The sequence below is a fragment of the Rhinatrema bivittatum genome, chromosome 1, assembly GCF_901001135.1.
Source record: "Rhinatrema bivittatum chromosome 1, aRhiBiv1.1, whole genome shotgun sequence".
Lineage (NCBI taxonomy): Eukaryota > Metazoa > Chordata > Amphibia > Gymnophiona > Rhinatrematidae > Rhinatrema > Rhinatrema bivittatum.
In genome coordinates this window covers 247,352,169-247,365,740 of record NC_042615.1, presented here as the reverse complement: position 1 = coordinate 247,365,740, position 13,572 = coordinate 247,352,169, and the positions used below count along the sequence as shown (strand labels likewise).

The window sequence follows — 13,572 nt, the reverse complement described above, 5'->3', positions numbered from 1 at the left end:
AAAGAGTCTATATCAGTTATTTCACTAGGAAAAACACAGTGGATACTAGGGATGTGAATCGTGTCCTCGATCGTCTTAACGATCGATTTCGGCTGGGAGGGGGAGGGAATCGTATTGTTGCCGTTTGGGGGGGTAAAATATCATGAAAAATTGTGAAAAATCGTGAAAAATCTAAAAATCTAAAAATCGCAAAACCGGCACATTAAAACCCCCTAAAACCCACCCCCGACCCTTTAAATTAAATCCCCCACCCTCCCGAACCCCCCCCCCAAATGAGTTAAATAACCTGCGGGTCCAGCGGCGGTCCGGAACGGCAGCGGTCCGGAACGGGCTCCTGCTCCTGAATCTTGTTGTCTTCAGCCGGCGCCATTTTCCAAAATGGCGCCGAAAAATGGCGGCGGCCATAGACGAACACGATTGGACGGCAGGAGGTCCTTCCGGACCCCCGCTGGACTTTTGGCAAGTCTCGTGGGGGTCAGGAGGCCCCCCACAAGCTGGCCAAAAGTTCCTGGAGGTCCAGCGGGGGTCAGGGAGCGATTTCCCGCCGCGAATCGTTTTCGTACGGAAAATGGCGCCGGCAGGAGATCGACTGCAGGAGGTCGTTCAGCGAGGGTTCCGGTGCCTCGCTGAACGACCTCCTGCAGTCGATCTCCTGCCGGCGCCATTTTCCGTACGAAAACGATTCGCGGCGGGAAATCGCTCCCTGACCCCCGCTGGACCTCCAGGAACTTTTGGCCAGCTTGTGGGGGGCCTCCTGACCCCCACGAGACTTGCCAAAAGTCCAGCGGGGGTCCGGAAGGACCTCCTGCCGTCCAATCGTGTTCTTCTATGGCCGCTGCCATTTTTCGGCTCCATTTTGGAAAATGGCGCCGGCTGAAGACAACAAGATTCAGGAGCAGGAGCCCGTTCCGGACCGCTGCCGTTCCGGACCGCCGCTGGACCCGCAGGTTATTTAACTCATTTGGGGGGGGTTCGGGAGGGTGGGGGATTTAATTTAAAGGGTCGGGGGGGGGTTTTAGGGGGTTTTAGTGTGCCGGCTCACGATTCTAACGATTTATAACGATAAATCGTTAGAATCTCTATTGTATTGTGTTCCATAACGGTTTAAGACGATATTAAAATTATCGGACGATAATTTTAATCGTCCTAAAACGATTCACATCCCTAGTGGATACAGCCTTGAGGTCTACTGAAGAGACAAAGGAGCTGTCAAAGTGAAGACACATTAGACTAAACAGCATCCAGCAGTTTCATTTTGAAGGCTCTCGCCTCTCCCGCAGAGCTCAGGGCAGGATTCATTGTCTTCTGCTGGGATGGCAAACAGCTGGGATTCGGTAGAGCTGAGCAGCACCAGTGGCAATGTCATGATCAGCCATTCCTTCTCCAGCTTCTATACTATAACGGCTGGGTGTAGGAGATAGGAAACACTGGCGGTGGTGGTGATGGTGGTGGCAGCAACAGTATGGAACTTCTGCTCTCTTTCTGGATATTCATCTGCCTGTTGTGGAGCATGTGCGGGCACTTCACTAAAAGTCCGTGGTTGATCATGTGCACAGACTGATATGTATAAAAGAACAGAAAAACAGATAGCCAAAGCCTCGACAATAAGCACTCTTCCAGAAGTGAAATGTGTAGAACTCAACAAAGACCAAGATGCTTTATTAATAGGTTTGCTCAGCAAAGACAAATGATTACAAACATTTAACACCATTTGGAATTTTGCTTAAATGCCTAATTCATCATAAGATTCACCTGGTTCCCTGAAATAGAAGAAGTAAGTGGCTCATTCTGTGGGGGTGGGGGAAGAGAGTGTTTTACTGTTGCTAATATCCCCGCAGTTTTAATAGAAAGTAAGATGATTTCCCTTTGTTTTTGAAGATATGAGATTTTATGTATGTTTTTTGGCTCCATATGGTTCCTTCTGTACATTGACTAGTTTATAGGTGATAAACAAATTTTACATAAAGATAAAGATTAGATAAAGATATTAGTAGGCAAGAAAGTAAACGTTTCCCTGATCCCTCTATGAAATGTGGTCTGGAACTAAGGAGCTGATCTTTATTCTCTTTTCAGTTAGCTAACCTTTCTTTAAGTGTGACAAAAATTAGAAGTGAATTTTGAAATTACAATCATATTTAATTCTTTACAAGTGAAGAGAACTGAGATTTAGAGTGGAGTTAATTTTTGTTTGTAATTAAACATACATACATAATTATAATATATATATGTTAAATATATAACTCACTTAAATATTGGTTTGCATAATGTGGAATATAAATTATAATTGAATAAATAAATAATACAATTTCAAACATATTTTTTTTGGTCTTAATGAATGCTCAAAATTATTACAAGTTTCATGACCATGAACTAACATTTTGTAGTAATTTGATGGAGTAATTTTCAAAACCAGCCACATTGGTAAGTTTACGGATACCAATTCTCAGGGAGGATAACTTTCAAACATCTCCACATGGCAGCATGTATGCACAAATATGCTGCCTCGTGTAGATCTACAATAGTATTTTATAAGTCATGTGTATCACATAGATGTGTATAATAGATGTGTCTATACTTTTTTTTTACATGCCCATTTCGTTTGAGATTGGGGTGGGCCATATCAGTCCACCCCCAGATCAGAACTTTTTTTGGCAACATTTCATTTGTAAAAAAAATAAAAATTAAAAATCACCCCAAGACCTGCTCCCTAACCATTCCAATTTCTTTAAATATAATGCCCCCCACCCTCACGACCCTTCAAGACTCAACCAGAGTCCCTGGTGGACAAGTGAGGGTCCTGGGAATAATAATTGGATCATCGGCTGCCAGCAATCAAAATGATGTTGGTGGCCCTTTAGCCTTACCATGGGACAGGGGCTACTGATGCCATCGGGCAGCCCCTGTCCCATGGTACAGGCAATGGATAATCAATGCCATTTTGATTGCTGGCAGCCAATGACCTGGGAGTGAGAGATCACTCCCGGGCCCCTCGCTCAACCAGCAGGGTCTCTAGGTGAGTCTTGGGGGTGGGGTCAGGAGGGTGGGGGGCTTTATTTTTAATGAAATTGGAAGGGTTGTATTGCACTTGGAGGTGGACCCTTGTTCTGGAGCAGTGTAGGGTGGCTCCCTGGTCAGACCCAGGCAGCATTTGCCACCAGGAGGTGGAGCACAGGAAGAGACAGAGGCTAGTTGGAGCTTCACCACTGGAAGCCCACTGTCCCCCCAGGTGGAGCCCTTGGGGACCCAGGCTGCTTGGACTTAGGTGGTCCTCGCAGGGTCTCCCAAAAATGAAGTTCAAAGGTGTGCCCACCAGGATCAAGGGTGCGCGGTCGAAGTCTAGACTGGAGGCCTGAGGGATCAAGGAAGGCCAGTACAGTGTCTGCAATGACAAGGCTAGGAGCAGGGCCAGAATCCAGGAGACATGGTCAGTAGTTGCAGAGGTCAAGTTCCAAAGATCAGTCCAAGAGTAGTCAGCCAAAGCAGGGGTCAAGTTTCAAAGATCAGTCCGAGAGTAGTCAGACAAAGCAGGGGTCAGGTTCCAGAGATCAGACGTGGTCAAGGAGGCAGGCAGAGGTCAGTATCCGGGCAACGATCAATGTGGTCAAGAGCAGACAGAGGTCAGTACCAGAGAGTCAGTCCAAGAGGTACTACCTGGGGAGCGCAGGAACAGACAGATGCTGGAACAGAAGGACACTGGAACAAAAGGTTGCTGGAACAGGACTGGAACAAGGCTGGAACAAGACTGGAACAAGATTGGAACAAGCGATGAGACATGGAGGCAAACTAGTACACACACATTGTCGACCCGATTGCTAGGGATGTGCATTCATTTTGAACGAATGCGCAATCTGCAACGTATAGGTCGCTATTTGTTGCATTCATGGGGGTCCCGAAATGTATGGTGGACCCCCATGAATGCAATGTATCATGAACGAATATAACCCCCACCCTCCTGACCCCCCCAAGACTTGCCAAAAGTCCCTGGTGGTCCAGCGGGGGTCCTGGAGCGATCTCCTGCACTCGAGCCGTCGGCTGCCGGTATTCAAAATGGCACCGATAGCCTTTGCCCTTACTATGTCACAGGGGCTACCGGTGCCATTGGTCAGCCCCTGTCACATGGTAGGATCACAAGATGGCGCTGGCCTTCTACCATGTGACAGGGGCCGACCAATGGCACCGGTAGCCCCTGTGACAGTAAGGGCAAAGGCTATCAGTGCCATTTTGAATACCAGCAGCTGACAGCCCGAGTGCAGGAGATCGCTCCAGGACACCCGCTGGACCACCAGGGACTTTTGGCAAGTCTTGGGGGGGTCAGGAGGGTGGGGGGCCTATTCGTTGGTGATCCGTTGTATTCGTGGGGGTTTGCCATACGTTTCAGAACCCCCACGAATACAATGAATATGGCATATACGTTGCGGATTCACAATATGTCGAAAACGAATACATACCCCTATAAAATACCCATATCTGTACCCAGCAACATATGCACTTATGTAAGCTTACACACAAATACATGCAATACATTGGAAGTGAGTATTTCAATGCTTTGAACATGCACAATTTTCCTATCCATTTTAAAAATATACTTATATATTTCATGCACGAAAATAAAGTGACTTACTTTTGTAAAACCCTATTTCCACACACAAGCTGGCATATTTGTCAACAAGTTTGCATAACTGAAATTACCAGTTTACCAATTACTCTGCTAGTTCACTCAGTTCTTCTCGAAGTCATCAAGCCTCTCCTGGTTCTTCAGTCCAAACTTCCCCTAGTTCAGCCAGATCTCCGACCCAGCCATTTATACACAATAGTCTGATATCAATTACACAATATAATTAGCACTGTAAGTGTAAATTAAGTTGCCAAATGTGCACCATCTCTTTTAAAATAGTAACTTACATGCATAACTGTTGGCCCCGAATGCCCCTAGACCTCCTCTTTTATTACACGTATATGTGCATGCGAAATCTGTAGGGCACACATATTTAGGACTTTTATAAAATAGCAATTGTGGGAGTACAGACTACTTATGCACACATATGCTAATTTTTACATGCATAACTCCTTGGTAACTTATCCCAAAGGGAATATAGAAGCTTACTTTCCTTTTGAAAAAATGCCTCAGGAAAAAAAGCACCTCTACAAATTTGCACCTGCTTTATGTTTGAGAATTTTTTCCATGGAAATTGCAAAAGTTCACACATTGGTACCTCCCCTGACCTCACCTCTACCTTCGAGCCTGCCTGCATTTTCCCAACATAAAAGTGGGCGCACTGTTGATCCCTCCCTTTACCCTGGGAAAGGATAGGCAGTTGTAAGATAGCCAATTAATCTTGGTAAATGGCTTTTGAAAAATAACCTTTCCATGATAATATTCTCACATCTCTTTCTAGATATGCTGAATCTTTTTATCTTAAAATAAAGCATTGATTTTCAAATATCTTTTGGTTGCTTGCATGCCTACATGTACTATTTGCATACAGTATGAAAGTCTATTACAAGCTGACATCATAATTAAATGATAAGTATCTTAAATGTTTTCTTTCTTTCTTCCCGCACCCACAATTTTGACAGTCCCCATGCTTAAAATTTAATTCAATGTACTGTGCAGTATTCTGTAAAATATCACGAGGCAATATATAAACTTGATGGCATGTTGAGATAGATAAAGGTATAACCATGACTTGCCATGGCTATCTTTTTGATAAATATAAAATTGTACTCCATACATCCTTTTCTCTGCAGAAAATCATATTTTGGAGGATGTGAATAAGTGTGTCATAGCTCTACAGGAGGGGGATGTTGACACATTGGACAGAACTGCAGGTGCCATTCGTGGCCGTGCAGCTAGAGTCATTCATATCATTAATGCAGAAATGGAAAACTATGAAGCAGGAGTATACACAGAGAAGGTATTAGAAGCAACAAAACTACTATCAGAGACAGGTAAATATGGCTTTTAAAGTACTCAAATAATATTATACATATATGTTTTTGTCTATGTATGTATCTATAAACCCTAGATTGTAAGAAAGAGCTTCATTAGCCAAGGCATTTTCAAGGATTTACAAATTCATTTTGCTCCTTTACCAAATAATTTCAAAATATTTTCTATTTTTACTTATTGAAAATATTTTAGAAGCTTAGAAGTGTGCAGGGCTTGCTGAATATGTGGTATTGTTCTCCTGTTTCTCATTTATTAATTTGAAAATAGTTATTCACTGAAGTAGATATATCCATGTGATTTTGTGAGTTACTCAGTCAAATCCAGCTATTTAAAAAATCTATCTTATATAGCAGGAGAAAAGTATGCATGTATATGCATATTATCTACTTGCTTTAAAAAGAGGTGTTCCCTGGGGTTGAGGGTTAAGTTGGGGAAAAACGTAACATATATTACAGTTTCAAATATACAAGAGTATTCTCCAGTGCATAACCTCATCTACAGAAATACTATAAGATATGAAGAGAATGTTTTACTAACATAAGCTTTTGTAAATGTTGAAAGAGAAAATACCTGTGTAGATTGTCTTTGAAAATTTGCCATCTTCTAGGCAGCCATATAAGTAACCATATATCTTAGTGCTTGGCGGCTTACCAAAAATTGCTCCAGTATGATTTTGAAACCATTAATGAAATTATTTAAAAAAAAATAAAAAAGGTCTATTAGTTAATGTTTGGACTTGGAATCCAATATAGTTCATTAATTTCTTGAATAATGTTTGTGAGATGCTAAATTAATTTTGACCACTTCAAGGAGTAATTCTGGTTTTGTTGAATTTCAACTTTCACAAAATCAGAGTAAACCTGAATTATCGGGGTAGGTTTTCCACTTTGCGCGCACGTCCATGTGCGTGCGCTTCCCGGCACATACACATGGATATGCTGATTTTCTACCTTGCACGCGCTGGCGTGCCCTTGATGGAAAATCCATGGGCCACCTGCACATGCACGCTGGACTTCTGCGATTTCCACATGGCAACAAATTTCAGCCTTCCCCAGTCCACTCCTTAATTGGAGTGGACTGAGAGGGAACTTCCCTCCCCCCCTACCTAACCTCCCTTCCCCTCCCCTCTCCTCCCCCATCCCCTATACCCTACCATTTTCTTTTTTTTTTCTGTTGTTGCACAACTTACTTCAGCTCCCGAGCTGAAGTAAGTTGTGTGCGCTGGCAGCCGGGTCTTCAGGACAGTGAACATTTGCGCTATCCTGGCTTGCCCCCCGCCCTGCCCAGAACATGCCCCCTGGTCCGCCCCTTCATGTACCAGCGTTTACACACAGGGTTGGGCATATTAAAAAATTCGCCCAGCGCGTACAAGGCCCGGCCATGTGCGTAAACACCGGGATTTGCGTGTGCGGGTGGTTTAAAATCTACCCATTGCAACTGCAGCTTCACAAATTGGCTGTTTATGAACACCTATCTGCTGAGACTTCACCATCTGTCAAGAGATATAACATGTATCTAGCAATATGGAATCCGTATTTACTCTCCCTCAATCATCGGGCCCGCAGCAACATTCTGGACATGACAACATGATTTTATCGTAGCATAGTACTAGTGCACGACCAGCCTTTTCACTTCAGCAGTAGCCAGAGACATAGCCCAGGACAGGACCCACCTTACTACTTTACTACCTCCCATTCTCCACATTCAGCATATGCAGTGTAGGTTGGTTACCAGCTAAATCTGGTCCACATTCAAGTTGTTATGCATTCCATCTTTCTGTTCAATCGCCTTACAACCTCGAAACAACATGGAAGATTCATGGACCCCAAGCTGTGACATGTTTGGACGTTATGGATATATGCTTCACGGCTTTATGGCCCAGAGACCACTACGGAATAACGCCTTTTAAGATGTTTGTAATGATAATTGCAGACTGCGCATACGGGGGGAGAAGGGAAATGGGAGAGAAGGGAGGAGCAGGGGGGATAGTTCTCAGAATTATTGACAGATATTTTGGTACAGCGTTGGCATGACATATGATCCCACTATTACCCATTATTTCCTACATGCCTTCTCGGGGTTACTTGTATTGCTATGAGACCTTTGTACTGATATTTTACTGTACATGTTATAGTTATCTGAAAATCTATAAATAAAATAAAAAAAAAATCTACCCATTAATTTCTAAAACAGCCTAGCTGTGTTAAAAAATTGAGTTTCTTTATTTTATTAGTTTATTAAAAATGACTAAATCAAACTGGTTTACCAAAAAACTAAATTAAAACAAGTAAAAAATTAAAACTAAGGGAGGATTACTTTAAAATACTTGCACACATAACCATATTCCCATGTGTATGGGCGCACATACATCTACACCAGTATTTTATAACCAGCATATATTTGAGAAGCACAGGTTATAAAATATACACAGATGTACCCTGCAACATTTGCATGTATGTAAGAAATGTGCATGAATAAATATTGACTTTAGCTGGATACGTTCAGACTTACATAGGGGTTAAGTTCTGACAAATCCATCTAAATTGCTGAGTTCATACCGACGGTCGGCCCCTGTGACATAGTGAGGGAAAAGGCGATCGGCGCCATTTTGAATATTGGCATCGGACTGCCGGCATGCAGGAGGTCGCTCCCGGACCCCCGCTGGACTTTTGGCAAGTCTTGTGGGGGTCAGGAGGCCCCCCCAAGCTGGCCAAAATTCCCTGGGTGTCCAACGGGGGTCTCGGAGCGACCTCCTGCACTCCGGCCGTCCGATGCCAGTACTCAAAATGGCGCCAATAGCCTTTGCCCATACTATGTCACAGGGGCTACCGGTGCCATTGGTCAGCCCCTGTCACATGGTAGGAGCACAAGATGGCGCCAGTGACCATGTGACAGGGGCTGACCAATGGCACCGGTAGCCCCTGTGACACAGGCTATCGGCACCATGATGAAACCGGGCACCGAGGGTGTGAGAGTTCAGGGGATGGCTTCCGGACTCCCAGCTGGAGCACCAGGGAGTTTTGGTAAGTCTTGGGGGGGTCAGGAGGGTGGGGGGTTGTAGTTAATTTTAATTTTAGTCGGGACACGAATAGAATTCGCTGTATTAATGCATCGGGGTGCCATACGGCCAAATGCAACGCATTTTCTCCCCGACAAATCCGAATCACGAATACAACGTATGGCGTCCCTCTGCACATCCCTAGTATTTATCTCATGCTCTTTTGAATTCTTTCACTGTTTTGGTTTTCACCACCTCCCCCAGAAGGGCATTCCAGGCATCCACCACCCTCTCCATGAAGAAATATTTTCTGATGTTGTTTCTGAGACATCCTCCCTGGAGTTTCATTTCATGACTCCTAGTTCTACTGATTCCTTTCCAACAGAAAAAGTTTGATGTTTGTACATCATTCAAACTTTTCAGGTATCTGAAATTCTATATCACATCAGCCCTGTGCTTCCTCACTTCTAGAGTATTCATATTCATATCCTTCAGTCACTCCCCATAGGTTTTCTGATACTGACTCCACACCATTTTTGTAGCCCTTCTCTGTACTCCCTCCTTCCTGTCTCTATCCCATTTGAGGTAAGGACTCCTGAACTGAACACAGTACTCCAGGTGAGTCCTCACCATAGACATGTATAAGAGCACCACCACCTCCATTTTCTTTCTGGTTATTCCTCTCTGAGCAGCCCAGCATTCTTCTCACTTTAGCTATTGCCTTGTCACATTGCTTCACCATCTTCAGATTTCCAGAGACTATCACCCCAATATCCCACTCTTGGTGTATGCATATCTTCCCCCCCATCCCCAATCACATACAGCTATTTTGGATTACCGCATCTCAGATGTATGACTCTGCACTTCTAGGCATTGAAACCCAGCTGTCAAATCTTTGACCACTCTTCAAGTTTTTCTAAATCACTTTTCATTCTCTTTACTCCTTCAGACATGTCCACACTGTTGCAGATCGTGGTATCATCTGCAAATAGACAAATTTTACCCTTTATCCCTTCTTCAATGTCGCTCACAAAGATATTGAATAGAACCGTCCCAATACTAATCCCTGTGGCACTCCACTTAACATGGCTCTCTCTTCAGAGTAGGCTCCTATCAGTCAACCAGTTTGTAATCCATGCCACCACCTTGGCGCTCACTCTAAAGCTTCTCATTTTGTTCACAAGACTCCTAAGTGGGACAGTATCAAAAGCTTTGCTGAAATCCAAGTAGATGATGTCAAATGCTCTTCCTCAATCTAATTTTCTAATCACCCAATCAAAAAAAAATCAATCAGTTTCTCTGACAGGACCTTCCTCTGGTGAATCCATGCTTCAGGTCCAGCAACTTACTGGATTGTAGATAGTTCAGTAGCCTTTCTTTCAGCAGCATCTCCATTAATTTCCCACCACAGAGGTGAGGCTAACTGGCCTGTAGTTTCCAGCCTCTCTCTGCTATCGCTCTTATGAAAAAGGGACCACAACCGCTCTTCTCTAATCTCATGGCACCACTCCAGTTTCCAGGTATCTATTGAACAGGTCATTTAGCAGACCCACTAGGACATCTCGTAGTATACTGGGATGTACCTCATCCGGCCCTATGGGCTTGTACACATTCAGTTTTCCTAGCTCTTCCTATACATAATCTTCTGTAAAAGGAGTTTTGTCTAGTCCATTTCCTTCTTCTGTTTTGTCAACCAACAACAGTCCTTCTCCAGGGTCTTCTTTAGTGAACACCGAACTGAAGTATTTTTTAATATTTCCATCATTTTCTTGTCTGTCTCGGCACATTGCTCCTTGTCACCTTTCAATTTCACTATACCACTTCGGGCTTTCCTTCTTTCTTTTATATATATGAAAAATGTTTTGTCATCTTTCTTTACCTCTTGGGCAATTCTTTCTTCTGCTTGACCTTTAGCTTTTCTGATTTCTTTCTTCGTCTCTCTCATTTTCACCAGGTAGTGTTCCCTGTGTTCCTCTTTTTGGGATCCTTTATACTTCCTAATCTTTTTGTCTTTATTGTTGCAGCCATCTCCTTTGAGAACAAATTGGTTTTTTTTCCTTGAGCTTTTGTTTACTTTTCTAACATATAGTTGTGTTGCCTTTGTAATAGCTCTTTTTAGTTTAGCACACTGTTGTTCCACATCACCCATTTTCTCCCAGTCTTCCAGTTCTTCCTCCAGGTACATCCCCATTTTGTCAAAGACCATATATTTGAAATTCAAATCTAGGGTCTTCATGTGACTTCTTATATCTTATTCGCAATATCAAACCATACTGTCTAATGATCACTTGTAGGGAAATTAGAGACATTGTCCCCATTTGTGAGCACTAGGTCAAGTATTACACCCTCCCTCATGGCATCTATTACCATTTGTTTGAGCATAACTCCTTGGAGGGCATCCACTATCTCTTTACTTCTCGTAGATTCTGCCGAAGGGATACTCCAGTCTTCATCTGTCAGATTAAAATTTCCAATGAGTAACACTTCTCCCTTCTTTCTATCTTTTTGATGTCTTTGATCAGATCTCTATCCAGCTTTTCTCTCTGTATAGGAGGCCTATAGATCACACTGATGTAAATGGAATCACCATCATTTTTTTTTAGTTCAGCCCATAATGCTTCTTCCCTACCCCATGTCCCTTGCATTTCAATTGCTTGGATATTGCTTCTGATATAAAATGCTACACCTCCCCCTTTTCTGTCCTCTCTGTTCTTCTTTAATAATTTATAGCCAGGGATGGCTGTATCCCAGTCATGTGACTCTGTGAACCATGTCTCTGTAACAGCAACAATGTCCAGAACTGCTTCCATCATAAGAGCCTGCAGGTCTGGGATTTTATTGCCCAGACTACGAGCATTTGTGCTCATAGCTTTCCAGTTTCCCTTCTTCAGCTTACTGCTCTTCTTGGACTTATTTTGTCCCTTATTCAGCTGACTTTTGTTATCTTCTTCACCCTCCTTACACAGCTGAAAACACTCAACAGGACAACTCACTCAGGTCATGAAAAGAAACAGCTCCTAAACTCCCACTAAGCAACTCACCTTCTCTCTCTCTCTCTCTCCAATGTCTGACAAACCCTTAAAGTTTTGAGCCATGCATTGAAATGACATTGCTTTCTGTGTTCATTGGGAGCAGGACAGGAGAAGAGTGGAGACTGAAGCAGTGCCAGTGCCAGTGAAGAATGATTTTTTTTTTTTTTTTTTTGCTGCAGATAGACTGAACTGAAGAGAAGCTCAGCCTTCCCGGCCTACTTGGTTCTAACAGTCCTTTTTGTTTCTGAAAAAGGAATCAGTCAGCAGTGTACCCAAATATACTGTATGGACCTGATTTTCAAAAGCAACTGCTCAAGTAAAACTGGGTTTTACTTGAGTAAATGCACTTTACTTAAGTAGGTGGGCTTTTGAAAATTGCTACAATAGTAGTGACATTTACGCCCAAAACTCCTTTTGAAAATTACCCCCCTATATGTAGCTATGTGTATGTGACAAACATTTTTGCTCACACTGACCTAGATTCATCAAGTCATGATAAATAAAGCTGAAATATAGCACGTCCATTGGCTTCAATAAAAAGATGAGTGTGGTTAGGCAAATTAAGGATATATCACACCATGTATGTAAATATCACGTTGTGTGACACATTATTATGTCACGCATCATTTTATGTGTTGCACATCCTATTTCTTGTTTATATATATTTCTGCAGCTGCCTCTTTGAGGGTTTGTCAGACATTGGAGAGAGAGAGAGAGAGAGAAGGTGAGTTGCTTAGTAGGAGTTTAGGAGCTGTTCTTTTGATTACCAGAGTCAGTTGTCCTGTTTAGTGTTTCATCTGTTTTCCTTTACCTTTGTTTCTTGTCTTTAACTGTGTGTGGAAGTTTTTGTGCGTTTGTCTACTTTGTCTTTCCCTTTGTGCAGATGAGTGGGAGGAGGAGTGGTGGAGGAGTTTCTAGGAGCTTTAGTGGAATTCTGTGGTGAGTAGTGGTGAGGAGAGGATGGATTGTGGTAGACATGGGAAGAGAGAAGTGAAGAGGGAGGAGGAGGGCAGGAGTGATAAGAAGAGGAGTAGGAGTAGAGATAGGGAGGAGGGAAGGTATAGAAGGAGCAAGTGGGAGGGGGAATGGTAAAGGCATGTGAATGTGGAGGAAGGAGGCAGCAGGGCAGGTAGAAGGGGGTGAAGGAAGGGAGGAAAGCAGGGAGGGGGAGCAAGAGTGAGAATAGTAACATCTCTCCAGAAATGGAAGTGGCAGCCCAATCCTCCAGCACCTAGGCAGCATCTCAGCCACATCTACACGCCTACAAGTTTAGCATAGAGGACAATGAGCAACTTATCGCCGGTGTCCTTGAAAATTACTGCTTCCCCTTTGGCAACTGGGCTGGGAGTACCTCCAGGGCTTCCAAGGTCCAGATATTGCTTACTGTCGCACAGGCTGTATCCCAGCACAGCAGAATAAAGAAGACCGGAGAGCAGGAGGCCCATTTCTACAGGGACATAAAATTTTATGGTGGCCTCGAAAGGCCTTGCATTTTGTTATGTGGAGGCCTCGAAAGGCCTTGCATTCTGTTACGTGACAGGGTGTTTAGTGTGCCCTTGGGCCTCATCACGACCCGAGATGGATCCAGGACC

General features: G+C 43.5%; 1 protein-coding gene across 2 annotated transcripts in view; it reads left to right on the top strand.

Moving 5' to 3' along the window:
• Positions 1 to 13,572, top strand: part of CTNNA2 (catenin alpha 2) — a 2,350,558-nt gene that overhangs the window by 2,057,676 nt on the left and 279,310 nt on the right. For both annotated transcript variants that reach the window (XM_029593361.1, XM_029593351.1), the window contains exon 12: positions 5,749 to 5,949. In XM_029593361.1, coding sequence (XP_029449221.1) covers positions 5,749 to 5,949 — 201 coding nt within the window. The remainder of the gene's footprint in view (positions 1 to 5,748; positions 5,950 to 13,572) is intronic.